General features: G+C 45.0%; 1 protein-coding gene across 4 annotated transcripts in view; it reads left to right on the forward strand.

The window, feature by feature from the left end:
• Positions 1 to 12190, forward strand: part of CUL5 (cullin 5) — a 110213-nt gene that overhangs the window by 12672 nt on the left and 85351 nt on the right. The window contains exon 1 of one of the 4 annotated variants that reach the window (XM_042903983.1): positions 4375 to 4828. The exons of 1 other annotated variant lie outside the window; for it this stretch is intronic. In XM_042903983.1, coding sequence (XP_042759917.1) covers positions 4805 to 4828 — 24 coding nt within the window. In that variant the 5' untranslated portion in view covers positions 4375 to 4804. Of the gene's footprint in view, positions 1 to 4374; positions 4829 to 5106; positions 5188 to 5232; positions 5654 to 12190 lie in introns of those variants that run through there. 2 more of the 4 variants (XM_042903985.1, XM_042903984.1) reach the window with 2 other exon arrangements.

Genomic DNA, 12190 nt, shown 5'->3' on the forward strand with positions numbered 1-12190 from the left:
TGTTGCCTGAGTTGTTCATGTTAGCCATTCTGATAGGTGTAAGGTGGTATCTCATTGTGGTTTTGATTTGTATTTCCCTGATGATGAGTGATGGGGAGCATGTTTTCATGTGTTGGTTGGCCATCTAGATGTCTTCTTTGGAGTAGAGTCTAATCATGTCTTTTGCCCATTTCTTCACTGGATTATTTGGTTTTTGGGTGTTGAGTTGGTAAGTTCTTTATAGATTTTGGATACCAACCCTTTATCTGGCATGTCATTTGCAAATATCTTCTCCCATTCCGTCAGTTGCCTTTTAGTTTTGCTGATTGTTTTCATCGCTGTGCAGAAGACTTTTATTTTGATGAGGTCCCAATAGTTCATTTTTGCTTTTGTTTCCCTTGCCTCTGGAGACGTGTTGAGTAAAAAGTTGCTGCGGCTAAGACCAAAGAGGTTTTTGCCTGCTTTCTCCTCGAGGATTTTGATGGCTTCCTGTCTTACATTAAGGTCTTTGATCCATTTTGAGTTTATTTTTGTGTATGTTGTAAGAAAGTGGTCCAGGTTCATTCTTCTGCATGTCGCTGTCCAGTGTTCCCAGCACCACTTGCTGAAGACACTGTCTTTATTCCATTGGATATTCGTTCCTGCTTTGTCAAAGATAAATTGGCCATACGTGTGTGGGTCCATTTGTGGGTTCTCTATTCTGTTCCATTGATCTGAGTGTCTGTTCTTGTGCCAGTACCATACTGTCTTGATGATTACAGCTTTGTAATATAGCTTGAAGTCCAGGATTATGATGCCTCCTGCTTTGGTTTTATTTTTCAAGATCGCTTTGGCTATTTGGGGTCTTTTCTGGTTCCATACAAATCTTAGGACAGTTTGTTCTAGCTCTGTGAAAAATGCTTCTGTTATTTTGACAGGTATTGCATTGAATAGGTAGAGTGCTTTGGGTAGGACCGACATTTTAACAATATTTGTTCTTCCCATCCAGGAGCATGGAATCTTTTTCCATTTTTCTGTGTCTTCTCAAATTTCTTTCATAAGCTTTCTATAGTTTTCAGTGTATAGATTTTTCACCACTTTGGTTAGATTTATTCCTAGGTATTGTATGTTTTTTTTGTGCAACTTTAAATGGGATTGATTCCTTGATTTCTCTTTCTATTGTTTCATTGTTGGTGTATAGGAATGCAACTGACTTCTGCGCATTGATTTTATATCCTGCCACTTTGCTGAATTCGTGAATCAGTTCTAGCAGTTTTTTGGTGGAATCTTTTCGGTTTTCCATATAGAGTATCATGTCATCTGCGAAGAGTGAAAGTTTGTCCTCCTCCTGGCCGATCTGGATGCCTTTTATTTCTTTGTGTTGTCTGATTGCTGAGGCTGTTCCTGATACATTTCAGAGTAAATTGTAAGCATAACTTCACTTGCTTCTAAAGTCTTCAGCATGAATATCATTAACTAAATTTCAAATTTTATTTACCACTTTTTTAATTTTGAAGGAGATGCAAAAACCTTAACAGCACTTGGCTGAATTTTGACAAATGCATACATCTGAATACCCCAAATCCCAGCCACAATATAGCACATTACCCCAGAAAGGGGAGGGAGGCTTGCTTTTAACTGCATTCTGCTTAGCACATTCTGCATTTTGTACCATGTGCTTGTGCTAATTTTAAAATAAATGAAATATTTAAGCTTTTAAAATATTTAAGCATTTTTGTAATGTCAGGCCATAGACCGAAATGGGAAGAGGAAGAAGGTAAAAACAGGAGGGGATGGTGGGTGACAAGGAATCGGTGGAGTCAGTGGAACAGAAAACTCATTGTAAACTGGGGACATCTTATAGAAGTTCTGTTGCCACAACGAGTGAGTTAGGAGAAGGAAATACCCTGGCATGTTTGCAACTGGGTTTCAGAAAGTACTCTCAAGGTTTGTAGTGTGAAATGGGAATGATGGCAGTTAGGGTATTGGTCCCCCCTCCATACTATATGCTCTGTGGTGCACGTTGGATTTTTCCTTTGGGGTATTTATCACAACGCCAAATGAGCCATTTTTTCAAGATTTTGTGGTGGTGGTTGTTTTTAAGTAATCTCTGCACCCAATGTGGGACTTGAACTCACAACCCTGAGATCAAGAGTCCCATGCTCCACCAACTGAGCCAGCCAGGCACCCCAGTTAAGTAATACGTTATTTGTGTCAGCTTCAAGATAGCATGGGTCTCCTCTGTCTCATTTAATCCTGTATTTCTGGTGCCAAGTACATACATAATAGGCAGTCAAACAAGTATTAAATACTTACTTGGATTATTAAAAAAATTTTTTGTTTTATTTATTTTTGAGAGAGAGAGAAAAAGAGCACGAACAGGGGAGGGGCAGAGAGAGAGTGAGCGAGAGAATTCTAAGCAGGCTCGGTGAGGTCAGTGCAGAGCCCTATGTGAGGCTTGAACTCACAACCCCTGAAATCATGACCTGGGCCTAAATCAAGAGTAGAAGTCTTTTTTTTTTTAATTTTTTTTTAAATGTTTATTTATTTTTGAGACAGAGAGAGACAGAGCATGAACAGGGGAAGGTCAGAGAGAGAGGGAGACACAGAATCCAAAACAGGCTCCGGGCTCCGAGCAGTCAGCACAGAGCCCGATGCGGGGCTCGAACCCACGGGCCGCAAGATCATGACCTGGGCCGAAGTTGGACGCTCAACCGACTGAGCCACCCAGGAACCCCAAGAGTAGAACTCTTAACTGACTAAGCCACTCTAGTGCCCCCTTAGTTGGATTCTTAAGTGTCATTCATTCATTCATTCATTCACTTGCTTTATCATTGTCATCTTATTTTAAGATACATAAAATTGATTATAATCAATTTACACTTTAAATCGAGCAGGAGAGTTGGCCTAGGGTTGAAGATAAAACCCAGTTTCCCTGGAAAAGGGAACCATAATTATATAAAGTTTATGCTGGACTAGGCCTTTTCTCTGACCTGAGTGACCTTGGCCAGATCACCACTCTGAGCCTCAATTTTTCCCATCTGTCGAACAAAGATAACCCCTGAAGGGTCATCCCTGTGTTGACATTCTGCCTGGACATTACAGACCTGCTGGCTGAGTCCTTGCTCTACCTCTCGATCATGGGTTAATCATGCCTAGATTACTCTAAGAAACTATTTGAAAATTGGGACACCTGACTGTCCTGTCAATTTAAGGAGATTTTAAGAAGCTCTTTAAACGACCCTTGTGTTTACTATTTACACAGTAGAGTGAGCATGTGAAAACAGGGATTTAAAAAAAAAATTTTTTTTAATCTTTATTTTTGAAAGAGAGACAGCGTGTGAGCAGGGGAGGAGCAGAGAGAGGGGGAGACACAGAATCCGAAGCAGTCTCCGGGCCCTGAGCTGTCAGCAGAGCCCGATGTGGGGCTCAAACTCACAAACCATGAGATTATCACCGGAGCCAAAGTCGGATGCTCAACCAACTGAGCCACCCAGGCGCCCTGAAAACAGGGGTTTCATCATGCCACCCCTCTGCTCAAAAGCCCGCGTGATTGATGGCCCATGTCACTCAGGATACAAGCGAGTCTTTATTACAGCAGCCCACGAGGTCCTAAATGAGCTCATGCTCTCCTCACTCTCGCAGCTCTGAAGACACCACCTTCTCACGGCTGTTCCCACAGTCTGGGCAACCTGCCGCCGGGTTCCCCCTATCTGCAATGTTCTTCCACACATGGCCTGGTCTTGTCCCTCACCTCCTTCAGGCCTTTGCTCCAAAGTCATCTTCTCAGCAAGACCTGCTTGGATCATTCTATGCAAAGTTACAAACTTCATGCCCGTTCCTGGCTGCATTTTACTCCATAGATCTAATTTTCCTCCCTCCTAATATATTATGCATGTAGGAATGAATACTGTTTATAAACACGCATCATATAATTCCAGGTACACTGTCGGTTTTCTGTGAGTTATATTCACTTATCTGGGCCAGTGGTTTGTGGTCCGAAGGGCTAAAGCTTGGGGGGAGGTTATGGTTAGTACCTTCTGGAATCATGTGCCCACGGGAAATCCAAGATGAATGTTCATTATTTCAGTGCCAGGCACTCTGGACTGGAAATATTAATAGTTCACGCTTTTGCGCACTTATTGAAGCAGTCATTGCACAAACATTTACTGGACGCCTTCGAGGCGCCAGTTCTTACCGAATGAGCTGCCCGGACCTAAGCCCAGCTGTCAGAAGCATTTCCTTGAGGATCGCGCCCCTCCAGGTACACCCCATCCCCGGCTTTGGGGGACGAGAGAAAATACCTGGTCCCGCCAGCAGAGGGCGTGCTGCCGCCCTCTCCACAGCCTCCCGACCCTCCGAGGCATCCCGGCTCCCACGCTCGCTCCCGAGCGCGCCCCCGGCCGCCGCGTCACGTGACGCGGCCGCGGAACCTGAGCTGCCCGGCCTAAGCCGTGCTAAATTCGTTGCCCGTGGCCGCTGCGGGTGCAACCACAGAGGCTAATCCGAAGGAGTGGGGAGGCTCGTGGAGTCGATGCTTCCTCTTCCAATTCAGGTCGGCTCCCGCTACCGCGTCACCATTCGCCGCTGCCGTCTCCCCGAGCGTTTGCATGAGCTCTTTCGCGTGGGGGAGCTCCGGTGACCATGTAGGGGGGACGAGTGAGGAAGCTCCAGGTGCCCGGGACGAGGTCAGCGCTGTCGGCACGCCCCCGCGGTGCCGAGCACACCCCCCGGTGCGGGCCGGCGGGCGGGTCGGCCCCGGTGGGAACCCCGGCCTCCGCCTGGGGCCTGGCCCGGAGCGCCACGAAATCTCGCGCCGTCTCGCGAGACGCTAAGTTGAAGGAACATGGCGACGTCTAATCTGTTAAAGGTAAGACCCTCAGCGCAGCCCGGCTTGGACCCCGCGCCCCCGTTGGGCTCGGCTCGCCGGGAGAGGCCCGGTTCGGGCTCAGCGGCGGAGGGGGGGGAGCGTTCGGGGGCCGTCCGCCGCCGCGGGCCGGAACGCGGGGGTCTGTGGCCTTGGGGTCGGGAGGCGCCGGTCGTCCGCCCCGCCGGTCGGCCGCGGTGTGCGAGGCCCGGCGCGGGGGACCAGCTCCGGCCCCGGGGCGGCGGGTGCGCGGTGCTGCCGCGCCCGGACCCGCCGGGCCGTGCGCGCTCTCGGGGGTCTCGGCTCTCTCCGAGGCGGGCGCCCGGGACGCGTGAGAGGGCGATCCGAGAAAATGCTGCCCAGTAGGTTTCAATGACTTGACTGACCCCCTCCCCCTCCCCGCTCCCACCTTCTGAATTTCTGTTCGCCGCGTCTAGTCTGCCAGCGATTCCCGGCCGCACGGCGAGCGGGGCCGGGCTCTCCTGTCGGCCCTCTGCGCCTTCCCTCCTGCTCTCCGGTTCTGGAGTTCGGGTTTTTCCTTGGGAGACTGCCTCGCGACCCCGGTGCGGTGCAGCCGGAGGACCGAGCGAGGAAGTGCTCCCGGCGGTGTGGAGCTTGGGAAAGTTACGGGATCCGAGGAAACGGCTCGAGTTAGTTAGCGCGTGGGAAGGCCGGGAAGGGCTAGGCCCGCAGGAGCGTCTTCTCTCCCATCAGTTAAAAAGTTGGGAGGAGGAGAAGACACGGCACACGGATAATAGGAAGTACATGAAGATATGCTGGCACCTCGCTTAGGTCTCCTTTAGGCAACTGATGATAACTGTCCGACAGGTGAGACCGTCTTAGGAAATGTAGACCTAATTTTATTAGTGTAAGAGGCGGTATAGCTTCCGCTCAGCCTGCCACTCAGAAGCTGTGTGACTTTTGGCAAGTTTCTTAACTTCTCTGTGCCTAGGTTTCCTTACCCATCCCACGGCGTTATCAATAGCACCTATTTCATAGGAGCATCGTTAAGATTGAGTTAATGTATGCAAAAGGCTTAAAACAGTGACTGGCGGGGAGTTCGTACACAATACACACGAATAACTTGAGTTACTACGACTGCTGTTTCTCTCAGAAAACGAATTCATGGGCATCGAGTAACCCATTCTACCCTCCTTTTGTAACAGTATAGCAGAGTTCTGATCGGGTCAGAAAGAAAAGTTCTGAAGGCGCCTGTTGGTGCCTCTGCCTGTTTACATAAGCGGTAGTTAATGTTATTCATTGAACTGTGCTTAAGAAGTATTTGGGTTCGCGATTCTTTGTGATTTTTTTTTTTTTGACTTGATGATTACTTGGATGTAAATCAAGGCCCTTCCCCCCCCCCCCCCCAAAGAATTATCTCAGAAAAGAGAAAGTCGCTTTATTCTATTCCGTACAAAGCCTTGCCAAGCTAAGCGACTTCATAAATACTAGAAGAGTGCTTACCTTGTCGGGATTACGATTCTTCGTACCCAACGCCCACCTATAGAACGAAAAGACTGCTTGAAGGTATAGAAAATGGGCATTTAGGACTCAGGTTAAAAAGTTCACAGGGATTCAAGAAGTTCTGAAATACTGTATATAATATTTCATATTATATATACGTCATATTACATATAATACTTCATATTAACTCAGACAACGTTTGTAAATTAAAGGAAGGTGGTAATGCTTTGGAAAAAACAGGTGAATGAATCATTCAGTTCAGTGAACATGAAGACACATGCCGAAGTCACACTGGAAATTTTTCAGTGAAATTGTTTCATGAAGTGTTGAAAAGGGGGAGAGGGAATTTCTGAATATTGTTTAACAAAGTCTGCGATTTAAAATACGTATAACCAGGGGCGCCTGGGTGGCTCAGTCGGTTAAGCCTCCGACTTCAGCTCAGGTCACGATCTCGCGGTCCGTGGGTTCGAGCCCCGCGTCAGGCTCTGGGCTGATGGCTCAGAGCCTGGAGCCTGCTTCCGGTTCTGTGTCTCCCTCTCTCTCTGCCCCTTCCCTGTTCATGCTCTCTCTCTCTCTCTGTCTCAAAAATAAATAAACTTAATAAAAAAAAATTAAAATAGTATAACCAACGTAGTGAACGTTATAAATAGACATTTGATTCTTCTGTCTGTATCACCAAAAGTTTCCATGTTCAAGTTGGCCAGAAAACTGTTGTATTGGTTTTTTGTTTGTTTTTTGCCTTTTTTCTTTCTTTTTGGGGGTGGGGAGAGAGGTGGTCTCATTTTTATACTTAACGGAAGTAACTAATTAGGAATGCCTGGGTGGCCCAGTGGGTTGAGCATAGGAGTCTTGATTTCGGCTCAGGTCGTGCTCTCAGGGTCCTGGGATAAGAGCCCCGTGTTGGGCTCCGCACTGAGTGTGGAGCCTGCTTCAGATTCTCTCTCTCTCTCTCTCTCTCTCTCTCTCTCTCTCTCTCTCTCTCTGTCTTCTCCTCTCCAGCGTGTGCACATGTCTCTCTTTCTCTCTCTCTTAAAAACAAAAAGTAACTAATTAAAAAGTGAACTGGGGCGCCTGGGTGGCTCAGTCGGTTGAGCGTCCGACTTCAGCTCAGGTCACGATCTCGCGGTCCGCGAGTTTGAGCCCCGCGTCAGGCTCTGGGCTGATGGCTCAGAGCCTGGAGCCTGCTTCCGATTCTGTGTCTCCCTCTCTCTCTGCCCCTCCCCCGTTCATGCTCTGTCTCTCTCTGTCCCAAAAATAAATAAACGTTAAAAAAATAAAATAAAATAAAATAAAAATAAAAAGTGAACAGTCTGTCTTCCTGGAGAAATGTAGTGAGACCCTGCCAGGGTAGACCCATAACATAATTCATAGGCTCATTTAAATTCAAGTCTGGGGGTACCCTTGAATAGAGACAGAGCTGGTTGGGTGTGGCCACGTTAGCCTTATTTGCTTTTTTGATAGGACGAATAGCGTGATTCACAAGAGAAATATGCCTTAGACGTTGTGCAGTTAGATTTCACCAGATCATATTTGCCGAAATTGTCATGTCCTGGGGTCACAATGGAGAAACATGGGCTAGATGAGAACAGTTAGAATTTGCTTCATTATCAGTTAAACAGCTGTACCTGAAGAAATGATAAGTGATAAATCATCAACCCTGAAGGGAGGCTTTCAGTGTTCTTCTGAAAAAATAAGTTCTTTTCCTGTTTGCCAGTAACTTGGGTGAAGTTAAGATTTTGGACTTTGTGGATGACCGTTTGGAGGGATAGCTAATATGTTTTGAGAGATAACAAGATCGAAACTTTGATGTGAAACTTGCAAGTCAGTAGGCAAAGCAATACAAACCACCTACTTTTTTAATATTGGAATTTGATATAATACTTTGTTTAAAGCAAGTGGACTATGGCTGGATTTTGGAAGTCTTTTGAATATACAGAGATTGGTGGTGTATGTTTTGTCATAAACAATTATCAGTTGTTTGGGGGGTTTATTTTGCCTAAAACCTTTCAATATTACTACTCTGTTTTTTTAACATATAATTCTTGTTCCTTTGCTTTTGCGGTATCTAGGCCCTAAGTGCTCTTTGCTATTTTCTTCATTTCTAGTTGAGAATCCTACCCCAGATAGCAGTTGTTTAAATCTTATTTTTCAAGTCTCCACCCCATTTAATTCTTAGCCTATTACTTTATTCAGTTATTTGGAGTGCCCTTAACCTTGATCAGTATCACCAATTTTTCCAGTTTCCCTTAGAGTCTCCTCTTTTTCAAGGCACCCACTGTATTGCTTCCTTCCATTTGTTCTTCAGCCTTCATTCCCCCCCCCCCCCCCCCCAGGACTTGTCAGTACATTCCCTGTGATTTTGTTTCAGTCTCCTCCTCACTTCTATAGGGATAAGAAAGTTCCCCTGTCTCCTGGTATAAACTTCACCTGTACTCTGCTTTGGCCACAAACTTTTGCCCTTTTTTCTCTTTCCATTCATTCTCACTGTTGTTTGAAACGTGGCCCCCACTCACTGCCTTTATAATTCTACACCTTTTTCTTTAACTGTGACCCGACTCTCCCCTGACCCCCACCTGCTTACAGTGAAGCTGTCTGTCTCAAGAGCAATAGCAACTTCGTGATTGCGAAATGTTACGTCCATCCTCTCTTCTGATATTGTTGATGACTATCTCTGCTTCCCTTTTAATTTTTATGAGGTTCTCTTTTGGTGTCCCGTCTCTCAGATCACTTGTGTTTTTCTCTGACCTCCCTCCTGTCCTCCCCAATGTAGTTATTTCTTGGGATTTAATCTTCAGCCCTTTTCTATCTTTGTCCTTCTGTTTCTGGGGCAGTCTTAACTCCCATGATTTCACTATTTTTATCTCTTAACTCTGATCTGAGCTCTGGACCAAAACACAGTTCTGACCATATCACTTTCCTGCTCACATACCTTTGATGGTTCAAATTCTTTGATATCTTTCCAGTTGGGTCTTCTCCCTAATATCTGTCTCCCTCCCATGTCCTCTCCTCCTCTCTCCCCTCTCTCTCTCCCTCTCACCCTCTTTCTCTCTTTCTCTCACACACCCCTACCTCTACCTGGCTGGTTCCTTGTTGGTTCAGTAGTATCCCACTATCCCTCAATATTTGCCTGTTAAATTCATTTTTAGTCATTAAGACCCAGCCCAGATTCCTCCTTTCTTCTTAGAGCTCTCTTTTCAAATTGTTGCCTGCCCTGCATAACCAGAGCACTACATCAGGTTTTTTCCAGCACTTATATATTATATATTTGTATACTTATATACTTGTATACTTATATATTATATACTTGTATACTTATATATTATATATTTGTGTACTTATATGTTATTTTCATAATAGTTACATACTTATACATATACACATGTGTGTACACGTGTATATAAGTATATACATATAAGTATGCTTACAAGCATATACTTATACATAATGCATATATACTTATATATTATTTGCATGATCTATTTACATATGTAGCTCCCTTCCAAGATTGTAAGCCCCATTATTGCAGGACTTTATGTTATTAATCTTGATGCCTTAACCATCAACTGCAGTGATCGTTTATGGTAGGTGCTCCATAAACGAGTGATAATTGCTTAAAAAGAGGAGTCGAGTGAAGTATCTGCATTGTAGACGCTCTGTGAGTGAGTGTTGATTGGTTAAAAGAAGAAATTTCTGGTTCTGTTCCCTTCTAATTAGATCCACAGAGGTGGTGGCGGGGGGGGGGGGGGGGGGGGGGGGGGGGGGCCTGGGTGTCTCAGTCACTTAAGCATCCAACTTCGACTCAGGTCATAGTCTCACAGTTCATAGCCTGGAGCCTGTTTCCGATTCTGTGTCTCTCTCTGACCCTCCACCACTCGAGCTCTGTCTCTCTCTCTCACCCTCTCTCAAAAATAAATAAACATTAAAAAGTTTTTTTAAATTTAATTTATATTTTTTATGGAGAGAGAGGCAAAAGCATATAAACAAATACATTCTATAGGTCAGGTATATGCTATGAAGAAAAACAATTTAGGGAAAGGATAGAGAGGAATCTGGTGGGGTTTTTTTTCTTTTCCATATTTTTACTTAAATTCTAGATAGTTGACATATACTGTAATATTGGCTTCAGGAGTAGAATTTAGTGGTTCATCACTTACATACAATACCAAGTGCTCAAGACAACAAGTGCCCTCCTTAATGCCCATCACCTACCCACCTCCCTCCATCAACCCTTTTTGTTCTCTGTAGTTAAGAATCTCTTATCTTTTGTTTGTTTGTTTGTTTTTAAGTTTGTTTTGAGAGGGAGGAAGGGAGACAGAAGGGGAAGGGCAGAGAGGCAAGGAGAGAGAGAATGACTGACAGCTCTGAGCTTGATGTGGGGCTTGAACTCACCAACGGTGAGATCATGACCTGAGCTGAAATTAAGAGTCAGATGCTTAACCGACTGAGCCACCCAGGTGCCCCCAAGAGTCTCTTATGATTTGCCTCCCCATCTCTTTCCCCCACCCTCTTCCCCTGTGTTCATTTGTTTTGTTTGTTAAATTCCACGTATCAGTGAATTAATGGTATTTGTCTTTCTCTGACCGACTCGTTTTGCTTAGCATAATACACTCTGGTTCCATCCACGTTGTTGGAAATGGCAAGATTTCATTCTTTTTGATGGCTAATATTCCATCAAAAAGAATGAAATCTTGCCATACATTTATAGCACATCTTCTTTATCCATTGATCAGTCGATGGACATTTGGGCTCTTTCCATAATCTGGTTATTGTTGACAATACTGCTGTAAACATCGGGGTTCATGTGTCCCTTCGAATCAGTATTTTTGAACCTTTGGGTAAATATCTAATAGTGCAATTGCTGTGCTAATGAGGGAAGGCCTCTGAGGAGAGGACATTGGACTGGAGACCTGAATGAAGCAAGGGAAGAAGCCTGTACATGTTTGGAGAAGAGTTTCATGTAGAGGGAATGGGAACAGCCCGTGTAAAAGCACTGAGTCAGGAACATGCTTGGCAAGGAATTAATGGACGTGATTATCAAGATGTGAATGTTGTCAGTGAATGGTTAAGATACCCAAGTGCATGATTCCTTTTAATTTGTATTTGAACGTAAATGAGAGCCTTATTTAAGAACCTAACTCGTCAGTTTTCATTGAGTTGTGGGAAATTGCCCTTCTGAATGGGTATGTAAGAGGCACATGATCCTTAGGGGGCCTGCCCTCCCTCCAGTGTCCTGTCCTAGAGACATGCTTACATTTGACACAGCTTAGGGAAAAAAGGAATTCAGGGTTATGATTGTTGGCCATGGGTAGAGGTGGAAGTAGGAATAGTAGACTGAATTAGTTACTGTAAAACTGTGATGGGGCACGTGGGTGGCTCAGTCAGTCAAACATCCAACTTCAGCTCAGGTCATGGTCTCGTGGTTCATGGGTTTGAGCCTGGTGTGGGGACCTGTGCTGACAGCTCAGAGCCTAGAGCCTGCTTTGGATTCTCTGTCTCCCTTTCTCTGTACCCCTCTACCACTTATGCTCGTGCTCGCTCTCTCTCTCTCAAAAATAAATATTTAAAAAATTTTAAAAAGCAATGATAAATGTAAATGTGAGAATTGTTCATATTCTGTGAAGAGAAATGAGTGAACAAAATTACCATTATCTGGAGGTGATGTATATTAATTATTGCTACTAACAGAACGTGACAGTTTAGGATGAACTTTGAGAGATCAGTTGTTTATCAATGGATTAGAAGAGGGGAATTTTAGACTGCAGGAGGTTATCAGGAGGACGCTAGACATCCGTCTGGTGGACAGAGGAGAAGGCTGGAGAAGAGAGATAGACAAAGACAGGTGTTTCTTATTAGATGTTTTGCTAGGTGTCCTGGTGAACCCAGTTGTGTCACAGAAAGCCA

The sequence above is a fragment of the Panthera leo genome, chromosome D1 (assembly GCF_018350215.1).
Source record: "Panthera leo isolate Ple1 chromosome D1, P.leo_Ple1_pat1.1, whole genome shotgun sequence".
NCBI classification, from domain to species: domain Eukaryota; kingdom Metazoa; phylum Chordata; class Mammalia; order Carnivora; family Felidae; genus Panthera; species Panthera leo.